The 13,987-nt window shown below is 39.3% G+C and overlaps 3 protein-coding genes across 5 annotated transcripts; all 3 read left to right on the top strand.

Annotated features, from left to right (window-relative positions):
- LOC107185361 (MPN domain-containing protein-like) lies at positions 1-1,900 on the top strand. The gene is given in 9 exon segments (XM_015573026.1): positions 1-125; positions 186-355; positions 429-677; positions 718-764; positions 766-879; positions 947-1,036; positions 1,101-1,266; positions 1,269-1,342; positions 1,421-1,900. Coding segments are annotated over 9 exon segments (1,509 nt in total). The 5' UTR covers positions 1-6.
- Positions 1,901-2,521: 621 nt separating this feature from the next.
- Positions 2,522-4,298, top strand: LOC107185426 (mannose-P-dolichol utilization defect 1 protein homolog). Its single transcript, XM_015573097.1, has 5 exons — positions 2,522-2,726; positions 3,207-3,272; positions 3,412-3,544; positions 3,625-3,829; positions 3,900-4,298. Exons 1-5 carry the CDS (start codon positions 2,639-2,641, stop codon positions 4,140-4,142), a joined length of 735 nt encoding a protein of 244 aa, XP_015428583.1. The 5' UTR covers positions 2,522-2,638; the 3' UTR covers positions 4,143-4,298.
- Positions 4,299-4,551: 253 nt separating this feature from the next.
- Positions 4,552-13,979, top strand: LOC107185480 (serine/arginine repetitive matrix protein 2). 3 transcript variants are annotated; one of them, XM_015573170.1, is made up of 14 exons: positions 4,552-4,659; positions 5,335-5,524; positions 5,619-5,743; positions 5,835-5,911; positions 5,993-6,115; positions 6,198-6,412; positions 8,594-8,734; positions 8,827-9,018; positions 9,107-9,803; positions 9,896-10,203; positions 10,412-10,587; positions 10,670-10,796; positions 10,873-12,220; positions 12,415-13,979. In XM_015573170.1, the coding sequence occupies exons 2-14, from the start codon at positions 5,364-5,366 to the stop codon at positions 12,532-12,534; spliced, it is 3,810 nt and encodes a 1,269-aa protein (XP_015428656.1). In that variant the 5' UTR covers positions 4,552-4,659; positions 5,335-5,363; the 3' UTR covers positions 12,535-13,979. The 3 variants fall into 3 exon arrangements, with proteins under 3 accessions (XP_015428656.1, XP_015428654.1, XP_015428657.1); XM_015573168.1 differs by having other exon boundaries at positions 5,327-5,524; XM_015573171.1 differs by lacking the exons at positions 4,552-4,659; positions 5,335-5,524; positions 5,619-5,743; ... (1 more) ...; positions 5,993-6,115; positions 6,198-6,412 and adding exons at positions 7,210-7,225; positions 7,593-7,915.
- Positions 13,980-13,987: the final 8 nt, after the last annotated feature.

Here is a 13,987-nt window from a genome sequence, read left to right as displayed (position 1 = left end):
AACAAAATGGAAATAAGCACAGAGCCTATGGAAGAAAGTCTTGAGAAGGTCCAAACTAGTCCTCCAATGCAAGTAGTACGGGTACCAGTGAATCGTGCAAATTTTGGAATAAGAAGCCATGCTATGTAAGAGAATGAAAAAAGTAAATATTTTGTAAAATATATTACTGACAATGTATGTTGCAGGAACATGAGTACAATGGTAGAACTTACTTTCTTTAGTACACTTGGGAAGATACTACCTTTTTTAGTTATAATAACAACTACTATTGCTTTGCTAGTAGACTTACAATGTCATTTAACAGATAAAGAAGTTTGTGGCTATCTTGGTGGCCACTGGGATATTAATTCACATAGTAAGTATATCCATAAAACATTATATAAATATGTTTTTCTAAAAAGTAAGGAATGAACTTTTTTCAATTATAGATTTGTCAATATCAACTGCCTTTCCATGCTGGTATTCTGGTAAAGACAAATCAGCTGCAGCTGCAGTTGAGGCTGAAATTGCAAGAGCTATGGAATGGAAGCAGGTCACTGTAGTTGGATTGTGTCATTCTGGTCCTAGGTCTCATGCCTCCCCTTCACTTAGAGATGTTGACTCTCAGTTAAATTGTCAGATTAAAATGAAAGGGCCTAGTGATAATGGATACACTCCATGTGTAGGATTAATATGTTTAAATTTACATAGATTAAAAAGTAATATGCTTGGTTTCAACTCCTTACAACACCGATAGCAGTTGCTATGAATCTAACTTCAATGTTTTTTTGTTTTTTGCCACCCCCTGAAAATCGATTTCATGAATATCCAAGGCCAATGTTGTTAAGTTACAAATTATCTCAAGAGCACTTTCTTTCTCAAGACACATCAGAAGAAATAGTAAGTATACAATTATTCTAAGTATCACAATAGATCACACAATATAGTGCTATGTCCATTATTACAGAGAAGATGTATAGAATATTATAGAAGTGAGGGAGGTATTGATTTTACTGCTAATTTTAACAACAATACAACATATCTTGAACGTTTGAGGGTAGGTATATAATAAATGATGTTCAAGTTACACCATGTATACTAAACCATATTTGTATTAACAGTGTTCTCTCGCGTCAAAATTACCGGAACGAAATAGATCGAATGGTTCTTATTGGGATGTAATTAGAGAAATGATTTGTTCTGGTTCTGAAGATGGAACTTCCCCAGAATTTCTTTCAATCTCAGAACCAATTATTCCATCAGTTCCACCAGGATTTGGACTTGCACCCATGCAGCTGTCTTCCTTACTCCTGTGAACTTTAAACCTGATAGTGCAATAATTACTCCAACATCTAAGCTTTTTGTAATGCAACCATTCACTTCTAGAGATAGTATTAAAAAAGATAATATCATAACTACAGATTTTGCATCAATCACACAGATCAAAGATGGAAATTCTACAACATCTAAGCAACACATATCGCCCACGGAAGTGATGCCCAGCTTTCAGTCTGGAGGATTGAAAATCTCTGTAAAGAATACGAAATGTGACTACGATTTTCCACCAGCTGATTTTTCAAAGATGCCGAATCCCCTTGGGACAGATAATAGTGTTAATAAAACACGTTCATCTACACCACCCGATTATCCTTTAGCGGACATAACTCAACAAATTTCGAAGTTCTCGGACTTAACGAAGTTGGCAAATTTTTCTACTGCAGATCTAGCGAAGCTTTCCGGCTTTTCCATTGCAGATTTTACGAGAACATCGTCGCCTTCGCCATATACGTATATGCATAATATTGCAAATTTATTTGGACCAATATTAATTTTGTTGGCGTCTTCTCGAAGTTTGCAATCAAACAAATCAAGTCAATTTGGCAATGATGCCAAAGTTTATGAAATACAATACAATAGATAGTACCAGTTAAATAATAGATCAAAACTATTCTTTATGGAGGAAACTTGACTAGCTGAGCTCTAGTTGAGTCGAAGTTCTTATTTAATTACTCTCTCACCAATTGCCAGAAGGTAATTGATTGTGTGTATTAAGATTCTTATATCTTCAGATCTATCTATCAAATAAAAAAAATATCTAAAAACGAATGAAGGAGGAACGTGCAAAAAGTAACATTACTAAAATGTCCATTAACAATTAATTTAGAATAAGTTGTCTTTTAGATAAGTGACAAAATATGTACTTCGCGCGTGATATTTCATCAGTACTATATTCATCCTTTAAACCGAGCATCGAATATTTTTATTCCCACCAAATCATATTGGATACACGTACATATTATCAATGGAATATATAACACTTCGTTTGTGCTAATAATACTCACAATTCATGCTGTATCGGTAACGTCGGGTATTGACACCGAAATGATAAGAGAGTTACATAGCCCTCCGAACGTGGGACAGAAAAAAGCATTGGATGATAGATCTATACTATACCTTGTCGGTGCTACTACACAGGTCGATACTAGTACTTTTGTTATAAAAAGTACTCGGTATCGAAACAAAAGTATCGAGTAATGTACTCGTATTTACTTGTATCGATTCATCCCTATATGTAGATAATTGCTAACCTAATCGCGGTCAGAAAAAGTTGATTACACATTCCACGAAGCAGTGACACAGACCGTATCTCGTGGCAAACATGGCTCAAGTATTGAGGAAAGCCGCTCTCATAATATTTTCGGAAAAATGTATCGAGGAGTACTTCGATGAGTTCAATTTCCTTCACGGTAAGAATATTGGTTTCATTTGGTTTCATTATGAAGTAGTAAGTAGATGAGTATACTTATAACGGCGTCTGCTACTACCATACCGTCGGAACATTGCGTATGAATCTCCGAGGGAACTATTCAAAAAGAGGAAACTTAAGTTTCCAATAAAGAAAAATAATCTATTGATAATTTCATTTATTAATCTGTAAGAACATATATGTTGCAATAATGAATATTATTGCTATAATGGGTATTTGTAGAAGCTCAAATTTCATATACGATTTGCAAGGAATTATATAAAATATTACGTTTTCGAGCCATCGAATTGGTGGTTTCAGAACGATCGCTCGACGATGTTCACATTTTTTAATGGTAAATTTAAGTCTGTTATTCCTTCGCGACGATAGAAATAAATTTTCATGGAAGTTACAATGAATTTTTTACGAAAAAGATACGAACTCCTTCAGGTTAAACAAGAAAATCCTCAAAATGTTTCAGTGGAATGCTTCAAAGCGACGCTCAGCACAGTTCTAGGCTTTGGAATTATCAGCGGCTCTATTCTCGGTTAGAATATTTATGTTTAAATAATATGTTGATGAAATTTTATGCTGGATTATATAGACTTCAAAGACTATACGTGATTGTGTATTATAATTTCAAATAATGCTATTTTACTAACATTAAATTATTATTATCATTGTAGTCAAAGTACCACAAATTTTAAAACTTCTTCAGAGTAAAAGTGCGGAAGGTATTAATGTTCTAAGTGTGTTGTTGGATCTATTTGCTATCACTGCTATGGTATCTTATAGCTTTGTCAGTGGTTTTCCCTTTAGGTAATGTAATTTTCAAGAAGAAATAGATAATATTAAATGAATTGTAGCTCTAGTTGTTTATGGATGCAAATATGTTTCAGTGCCTGGGGAGATGGAGTTTTTTTGGGATTACAAACTGTGGCCATTGCAGTTTTAGTAATGCATTTTAGCGGGAATACTGCTCAAGCAACTGCATTCCTTGCTGCGTATGTAGCAGTAGTATCTACTGCTGTGAGTGGGTTGACCCCAGTAAACATTCTGTGGGCATGCCAAGCAATGAATATACCCATTATTCTCATTAGTAAGGTATGATGTTTAAAAATGAAGGATTATATAATGTTCAAAGGTAGTGGATCATTAATACTTTATATTGCAGTTAATTCAAGCTCGCACAAATTATTGCAATGGAAGCACTGGTCAGTTATCAGCAGTAACTGGTTTCATGCTTTTCCTAGGATCTTTAATAAGAATATTTACTTCTATCCAAGAAACTGGAGACATGACGATGATAATAATGTACATATGCTCCACAATTGCAAATGCAGTAATAGTATCCCAAATGTTGTATTATTGGAACGTGGATGTATCGTGTAAAGAGAAAACAAAGAAAATTCAATAAGTAAATTTTTCAATAATTTGTATCCTAGTGGTATTGGAAGTTCAACAAATGAAACTACAGCATTGAGCAAAAATAAATGAGTATTCTAACGTTAGAAGTAAAAGATAGGTGAAGATTTTATTTTCACAAAGAAAGTGCAAACATTTCAAAAAATTCCAGCCAATTATCATGTAAAATGCAAATAAAAAGGTCATAGAAGTCGTATTCGTTGTTCCTTGTACATACTGTAATTAACCTGTCTTCCTTCGTAAATAATATGCACTACATAATTTGAATTGCGCCGCCAAACCGGAAGTGTTGTAAAGTCGACATCGAAGTAGAGGGTGGGGGAAAGAACGTTTTACGCAAGCGTGACTGGGCCTATTCGTTTCCGGTTCTGGTGTAATCGTGACTTGTATGCGGCGTATGGTGAAATTCAGGCGCGCAGTTGTTTAATCGTCGACGATGTTGCATAGTGGACCGTGATATAATTGGAAAACACATAAACAGATCGTCAGAAGATAATACGGGCGTAACGGTAAGTAACAATCCGGGTTCTTTTCTGGCCGATATGGTATGGCCAATTTGCAAAACGGGCGTGGATGAGCGTCGGAATAAAAGAGGTGGCCATTTGGGGAGCGTCATGGCGCCGTTGGCCTTTGCAATCCGGCTTCCCGACGACCATCTTGTTACCGATAAATCAATATAACGCGCCTTTCCTCCTGCGTAAGCGTTTCTCTTGTATATAAAGAATATCCTACGGATTTATTCTGTTCGTCGTTGTTACGATCCGCTGGAGGAATATCAACGGCTACAGGTAAATCGTTGAGGAAACCGGTTCTTGGTAATTCGCTTTCTATCTGAGCGCGTTCTTGCTCAGTGAATACCGCCCCTTTTTGGTGATATGATTCACGGTACTCAGAAAACCCGTACGAGATCTGAGTTTTCGCCGATAGAATTCGACCGAACTGTTCAGCCGATTTCAATACCGGAATTATTCTGGATAATCACATCGTGGAGAGATAGTGATTTGTTCATTACAAAAAAAAACACGTGTCCTTGGCTGTTGGACGATGATCCTTTTTTGCATGCCAATTTCGGACAATCGGTCGGAGAGGCAACTATTAAAGTCTTACCTATTGATTTGGATAGTATCTTGGCACTCTACAAATGGAAAACCATTACGAATTTGCCGATTTTCATAGTATTGCAGGACTAGGTTGCTTGCAGTACTGAATCAAAATGGAATCAATGGATGCACATCTTGTGGCACAAGCATTGAACTACCATGGCCAACAGTTGCAGAAAGTGTGGGAGGGAGAACGCAACGAAAATGAGCTGGCCATGCTCAATCTCAAGGAACCAAATTTTGAGATCTATCAACAGCGGCAAAAGACACTTAGGTATTTATTCTATCATGTGTACTGTTATACGCCATTATAGAAATTTGTTCTGATACAAATGTGTTCTACAATTTGGGTGTTTCGTTTATTGCAGTTTTGGTGATAGAGGGAAAAGGCTAAAGCTGCAACAATTCCTTGCAAAGAAGGCAGATGCCCTCTATGATAAGTCAAATTTGGAGAAAACAGTTGATCCTATCAAGCAGGAATTAGGGGATGAAGGTAGGAATGTGGTTTATTTTCATTCAGACTCAGTGTTGTAAGTGTTGCGTAACATTGCACAATTTATGGAATACACGTTTTTTTTTTTAAGAATTTTATGCAACAATGCCTGGCCTAGACACTTTTGTCACCATGGAAAAATCTCAACGTATACGTAATTTTTTGGAGGTAATTAGTTTTCATATGAATACTATAAATTCAATTATATAATGTTACACAAGTTATATATATTATCAATATAATTTTCAGAGTTTGGTGGTTGGAGATGTTATATACGCGCAAGTAATGGGTAAAAGTGCTGCTGGGCTTCTTCTGAAGGTGCTTTGCAACTGCAGTGACTGCCCCAGAGTTGTTACTGATTTAGGAGTAAAGGTATATCAAGCCATTTTTAATCAATTATACTAATGCTCTTCTCTGTACTTTACAGTCTTACAAAATATTATTTAATTTATAGGCTCTGATATTGAACACGGCCACAGTGCCGGCGGTGGACAAGAAAGGTGTTACAAGAAGCTACATGGCAAATGATCTCATCTGCGTCGTAGTCAGTGAAGTTAACGTTGAAGCTGAGCGAGTTGTTGCAGTTATGAACGTACCTGCCCGTGAAGGGCAAGCCCCACACCCACCTATGGGACTTATCCATTCTGATGACCTTCCAGAAGCATATAAGTAAGTAATGTAAAGTCCGGATAAGTACAATTATTTCTTGTATTTTACGATAATGCTTCACTAACTCTTGTAAACCGACATGAATATCACTATAGGGAATCTCATATACACAATATGAACGGTAAAAGTGTTTTGTGATGCATCCGTAGCACTTTTGTCTGAACATTCCTATTTTAATTTTAAAAAAATCGTTCTGTGATTATTTGCTTATTGCGATATATTTTGAGAGCACTGTTGCACTAACGCGGGGTAAGGGGAGACCTTTCTCTGACAGTGGTAGTTTTGGATTTAGGATTGATAATAATTTCCATCGATAACAAAATGTATTTTCTATCGAGAGTATAGATAATCTTGTTTGTAACTTGCATAATACATGAGAGTACAGATTTCTTGATTCATTAGTGTTTTGTTTACTATGTTTTATCGTTAATGAAAAAAAAAGAAGGTAAGGAAAATTATATGGCGGCCAAAAGAAGTTGAGATTTAACAGACGCACTGTGATACTAACAAAACAAGGTAAATTAGATTTGATTCCTCTTACACGTTTTTATGAATTTAGGTGCCAGACACTCTCAGTAACGTAAAAGTTGATAGTCAGTATGATGATGAATTTCTAATGTGATACAAATGATTCAAACCTTGAGCATTGGTTGACATGGCTCTGTTGCGCACAATATTCTATCTACGTTTGTGATATGTTACTCTCAAAGCACCAGCCAAACTATGGCGCCAAAATGACATCAATGTCTTTTGAGGTTGCATTTCCAGTATGAGATGTTGAGCCTTGGGTGGTCAGAGTGAGTGCTGCAGACGGTAGGTATAATAATGATTCATTGTTGTTTGGTCTCTAAATGAATGATAAAGTAATTATTAAAATAAATGCAGTCATACTGTTGAGAAAAGTGTAATTAATCGATGAATCATTTTCTATAGTATTATGTAGTACCAAGGTAACTGAAACAAAAATTTATCCGGTGTTTTACAGTTTTCTGTTTTTCTTTGCATTATTACCATACTCTTCACGTTTGTGTCGTGCCATATAGTGTAGCAAGATTCTGATAATATGAATCAGAACTTAAAGCAGAGACCAAACAACTGAAATCTTAATCGCCCGAACCTTTACCTTTAAGCCTCAAAAGAATCGCGCCTTGTCATAATAATGCCTCATTTAAACTTACAGCTTAAATTGACAAATAAAAAATATAAAAAAAATGATGTCATGTTTGAATTGACACCACAAAATGCAAAAACAGGCGACAGTACTACTACTACTACATCTAAAAAAATTTTTTTGGTCAACTTGGAAGATAAAATATACTCAGGCGTGGCTCCCAACCTATCCTAGGGCTATGCAATTTATTTTATCGCACCAAAAAAAATACTTGTAAAAATACCGAACCACCGTCGATTGATGATAGGCTGTGTGCTTTTGTGTTGAGAACTCCTCTGATTACAAACATGATACAAAATACTAGAAATATACGTCTTAGCGGTACATGAAAGGTGAGAGACGAGTTTACATAATAATGAGGTTGTGTACCATTTGTAAATTATAAATAAGAAATTATCTCTGGTAATAAAGGAAAACTTACCAACTTTCCGCAATGTATCCCTGTTACGGACCCCTGCTGCTTGTTAACGGTACAAACATAGATTTTGATCGACTCTAATACCATGAGGTGTATAACTATTCTCACTCTCTCTATTTTCTCTCTCTTCATCCGAACGGAAGAAAAATCCTATTTCCTCTGAAGCATCTTTGGCATTAGTGTCGTATCGTTGAATAATTCATGTAGATCGAAAAGGAAGAGACAGAAATTGTTACGCAGGGATGAACGAAATGGTGAGAGGAGTGTGCCGCACGTTTAAAACACGTGTAAGAAACAGCAGCTGAAGGACACATGCATACTTATATATATATATATATATATGTGTATAACTGTAGATAAGACGACGAGATGTCGAAAACAGACCGAAGGGGCAAACTTACGATCAGTAATCGAAAGAAACCCTCTACGAGGATAATAATGAACCCAGGACAAATAAACACGAAGATTCGGTCGTCATGATTATCAAGTCTTTAGTTTTACCGTTAACGAAGTAGCTTTGGTATCCTCTCTTTGGCAAAGGTCAAGACGATCTTTGCATCTCAATAATCGATCGTTTCTCTTTGTGGTATAGGAAAGCTATGGACAACAAGGGCCAATCATACGAAGCGATGTTGGAGAATAGTACTGGCTTCAACAACCCCAACAACATTAAATATCTATGCGACTTGATGGGCCTTGGCCAAGAGAACCATTCCAATATGGTTGGTTTAAGGTAAGGCATCGAATTTTTGAAGATGTTCTGTTTCTGTATTTAAGTAAAACAAGAAAAATAAATGCTATAATCTTTCGTTGCAATTTTTGCAGGGAAAGATTTCCACCTAATGAGTATGCGTCTGAATTAAGGCAGGCGCAAGCTAGTAAGTGGGCGTTTCGAAGCGTGGCTGAAGGAATAGACCACTTCAAGGCCGGCCGCCATACAGAAGCCTTTCAGTGTCTCAACAAAGCACTGACCGTAGATCCACGAAACGTTGAAGGACTCGTAGCGCGTGGAGCATTGTGAGTTGCTAAAATTTGCACATGCTAATAGAATCTTGCGGCAGTGTATTTACTCATGTTGTGTACACATTGTAACTCCCTTTTACAGATACGCCAACAGCGGAAGTTTCAAGAAAGCAATCGATGACTTCGAGACTGCGTTGAAGTTGAATCAGACTCACGCCAACGCCCGCAAATACATGGCAGAGACTCTAGTTGCTCTAGGTCGAAGCTTCGAGGACGAGAAAAAGTACGAAGATGCACAGAAAGCGTACGAGAATTGCTTGGCGATCGCTCCTTACCACGAAGAAGCTAGGAACTCGATCGAGTACATCAAATCCAAGACTTTGACCACCACTTTAAATCCTTTGGATACGTTCAAGAGTTTTGAGGCCGAGAACGATGTCGGTGAAATTAAAAAGGAGAAGAAGAAACGCAAGAAGGAGAGAAAGTCGAGATCGAAGAAGAGACAGAGGTGGAGTTCCAGCTCGAGTTCATCATCGAGTGGATCTTCGAGCTCCTCCAGCTCGGAATCCAGCAGTTCTTCTTCATCTGGAAGTTCGAGATCAGCATCCCGATCGCCTAGTCGCAAACGGAAGCATAAGAAAGATCATCGTGGGTCTCTGTCGCCTTTGAGCAAACGCATGGCCCAGTACAACAATCCACCAGCTGCTACCACGGCTGCTCACGATGTGATAGCGCCTGTTGCGTATACCTCAAACGCCCGCGATAAGATGGACGACTACGAGATAAAAGTGAGAAAGTTTTTAGAACAGACTAAAGACGACTCTGATTACGAAGATAAGGTAAGTATTGTTTCTTACGATAATTGTTTTTTACGTATCTAACCTGTTGTATTTACCGAATCGTGGGTTTTATTTATTTGTTGTGTAATTAGGTAAGGAAGTTTTTAGAGGAAACTGCTAGGTGGAAGAGAGAAAGGGAAAAGGAAAAGAAACATTCAGAAAGCGAGAAAATGAAGAAGAAGAAGAAGAAAGAAAAGAAGGGGAAAGACAAGGAAAAAGAGGACAAGAAAAGTCGAAAGAAAAAGAAGAAGGAAGAGAGAAAGAAACGGAAGAACAAAGATAAGCTTGAACGGGATTTGGAAGCATTGAAAAAGTCGTCGTTGCCGGATTTGGAACAGTTGGAGTCAAAATTGAATGCGTACTATGCAAAAGTTGAAAAAGAGACCGCTGTTTTGAAAAGGTTGGAACCTTTACAGCCAGTTCACGATAACATTTCGTTTTTAAACTTTTCAATTTTGCACAATTGTGCGGTTTAATGTTTCTGTAAATTTTGCATTTTGTTTCGATTAGCTAAGCTTCCCGCATTTAAGATCATTTAAAAAAAAAAACATGAATAGAAACGCGGTCTATAACGCGCCGTATTTTATTTATGTTTTTATATTTACTAGGTATGTAGCTCAGTATAATGACATACCTTCCCCTCTTAGCAACGCGGAGAAGCTCGCTGAGAGTTCCCGAAGGGAGGAGGAGCTACGCAGGGAGAGGGAAAGGGAGAGAGATGAGGCTTCGAAGGCGTATCACGAACGGGAATCTAGAGTACCGATGACCGCACAGCAACGCAAAGGTAACGCTTTGAATTCTTAAAAAAAGGACAGTATATTATATATGCTATATTTAACTTAATGCAGATTTCGATCTTTTCGCAGAGATTCAACGGAAACCGCTAACGGATATATTCGAGCAGGAGTCACAGTTAATTCATCCCGAGCCAAAGTTACCCACCCTAGATACAGCTGCGTTGAATGCCAAATGGAAGGCTGCACAGGCTGCTAGGTACGTTTATCGCGTAATAGATAATTATAAATTTTTCTACATACAAAAATTATTCATGGAAATATTTTACATCTAGGCAAAAGGACATTATGCCTCAGAAGTGGCAAGATGTTGCTCCGGAAGGTAAAAAAATGCAGCCAAATGTGGACAGCGAGGAGGACGACGATAACGAACTTGAAGAGAAATTGCAGCGTGCTGCTTTGGAGAAGTCCATGAACATCAGAAAACAAATGCAGCGCGAACTCGCGGAGAAGAGAGCGGCACAAGTTCAGCCAATGTCCGCACCGACACCTCCGCCATTACCCAAAGAACCACCGATACCGAAACAGGCGCCGGTGAAGTATCCTACACCGCAGCCTCAGAATAAGTTCCAGTCGTACAAAGACCCCTCGTTGTCTGCGCCACAGGCGGCACCAACGAAGTTCAGCTCGAACAATCTTGGCGGAAAATTCCAGCCAATCGGACAGAGTGGTAACAGTGGTGTTGGTCATCCGCCAGAGCCACCACGTCCACCACCACCAACAAAGAACCAGAATCAAGCCAAAGGTCCCAGAACAGACTCCGACAGCGAAGCAGAACGGCAACACAGACAGACGCCTAAAAAACGAGAATCTAGCGGTAGAGGTGGTGTGTCCAAGAGAATGAGTAGGGATCGTCCAGCGAAACGTTCACGCAGCAGGTCGCGCAGTGCCTCCAGTTCTGGTTCTTCGAGATCTCGATCGCCCAGGAGAAGCCGATCTCGATCGTACTCGAATAGAAGATCAGGCAGTTACGAAAGGAAATACAGTCGGTCTCCGTCAGGCACTTACAGTAGATCACGCTCTAGGTCACGGTCCAGATCGTACACCAGGAGTCGTAGTCGCAGCAGGTCCGGCGACAGGAGTTACTACCGCAAGAGACAGTTCAGACCGTACAACAACCGTGGCACTTACTACAAACCACGCTTCCAAGGCTTCAACAACCCGAACCATCGCGGAGGTGGCAATAATTTCCAGAATCGCAACCGGTTCTACAATAATCAGCACAACAATCGGTTTGCTAATAGACGCGGCGGTGGGTTCAACAACCGCGGTGGCGGAAGAGGACGCGGCGGCAATCGTGGTGGTAGATTCTTCCACAATAAACAAGGCTTCCGCGACTTCAGGGACAGACGAGACTTCAGGGATCGTCGCGCCGCCTCACGCGATCGTTACAGCGATCGTAGCTATTCACCTGACCCAATGAGAAAGGTTGACGAGGCAAAAGAGAAAATCAACAAGATGCTCGAGGGTGGTGACGATGTTATGGAGCATCAACAGGGTGGTGGAGGATCGAACGTACCTCCTAGCAAGAGGCAAGACGGACCTTTGAGCGAGGGCGAAGAGAGGGACGATGATGACTACGAGAGGTGGGGAGAGGGCGAGGGGGGCGACACAACTAACAAGGTTGGTTAGGTCTCTTCTGCGTAGGCTTTCCCAAAAGAACAGCCTGTCTTCGTGATGACGATCATGATAATCCGGATGATGATATAATGAGGAGTATATGATGAGGATAATGATGATGATGATGATGATGGTGATGAGCCACACGTGCAAGGAACACGCGACCTAGGAGCCAACTAAATCTCGTTTGTTGCTAGAATGAGGAGGTTGGACCTGACATCGAGAACCTGGACGGCAAGGAGTACTTCATTGAGCGCATGAAGCAGCGAAGCAAGAATGTTTTAATGCAGAGAGCCCTTGCTGCTAAGATTTGGTAGAAACTCCCCCGGTTGCCGTCGTTGCTGCTTCGATTCTTCTCCTTCGTCTGTGATATAATTACACTTGTCCTCGACGTTAAGACATCGACCGGGTCACGTGAGACAGAAGTCTTGAACAGCATCGTACCGAACACATTCGGTATATTTCAACGAAGTGAAAGAAAATGAAGAGAACATACGAGAGACAGTGAGAGAAAGAGAGAGGTGGATGGGGGGATGTATCGTCTAAGTAATATTACAACTCGGTGGTCATGACGGTCGAGAGAAATGCAACAATTTTCTCATACATTTTCTTTTAACGTTTATCGAGCCGGCGATAAGTTGGCGAACCAGCGTCGTTTCGCTCGATTGTCATGCTCGTGCATAAATATCTATGATAAGTAGTAAATATTCATAGAACAGGATGCGCGTTTGCATCGAGAACGAGTACATCGTGCGAAAGAACGCCCCCTCGGTTTCCTTGTTTTTATTATCGTTAGCGGCAAAATTTTACACGTATACTTCGATCATAGTACTTATTTTCATATCGTAGCGTCGTTTTATTTACTTTATAACTGGAATGTCGCGTAAGTATTAAGGGTGGAAAGAAAACTAAAAGAAAAAGAGAAGCTTCAACTGTAGCGTGCACCATTGAAGGAAAGTATTCGGTCGCAGTTACACAATTCACGCACACGCGAGTGGCTTTTCATTATCATTCATTATCAGGTTTAGAGGATAATCCTTCGACTCTTTTTAACGAGGGAAACGAAAGGTTTACTTTCCGTTTGGGATTCTTTTCTGTTGAAGTTTTAAGCGTCACACGCCTTACATTTGGATCATTTTGCGTTTGACGATAAAACGAGAGAAGCATACGGATTACATCGATTTCGAGTCGCGCTTGAATCGCCTGTGGCACGAGGAAGAGACTCTATTTATAGCGAGGAAAACAGTTTGGATTCGTCATACGTCGAGAGCGAATCCTTCTTGGATCCTCATCCCGCAATGATTTCGTTCCGGAACACCAGTTTATCATGGCCCCCTCTTTATTACGAATACTTATTTTAAGGTATCATACAAAGTAATTTACCTAGTAAGACACTTATATATGTTGTATGTAAACGAGTTACTGTCCAATTCAAAGAGATCCGCAAATACATAACACGAAAACACAAAGTCAACAAGACTTCTTCGCCTATCTTCTTTGAAACGCTTTAACCCGTTAAAAAAAAAATGCATACGTGTATAGTTTTGTTTTGTGTGTAATTTGTTATATTTTTTTTATCTCGTCGATGCGCCCATTTCCAGACCATTACCACCAGACGGGAAACTGGTTTATTGATAGCGCCCACTGATTTGGATATCGCGCTCTGCACATTCGCATTTAAGTATTTAAACATGGTCTGCACGATTAACCCACGCATTTGTTCAACGACTCTTCGAGGAAAATGAAGTTCTTGCACGTAAGTTGCGTTTC

This window comes from Dufourea novaeangliae, unplaced genomic scaffold (assembly GCF_001272555.1).
Source record: "Dufourea novaeangliae isolate 0120121106 unplaced genomic scaffold, ASM127255v1 scaffold57, whole genome shotgun sequence".
Taxonomy (NCBI): domain Eukaryota; kingdom Metazoa; phylum Arthropoda; class Insecta; order Hymenoptera; family Halictidae; genus Dufourea; species Dufourea novaeangliae.
This window is presented reverse-complemented; position numbering and strand designations above follow the sequence as displayed.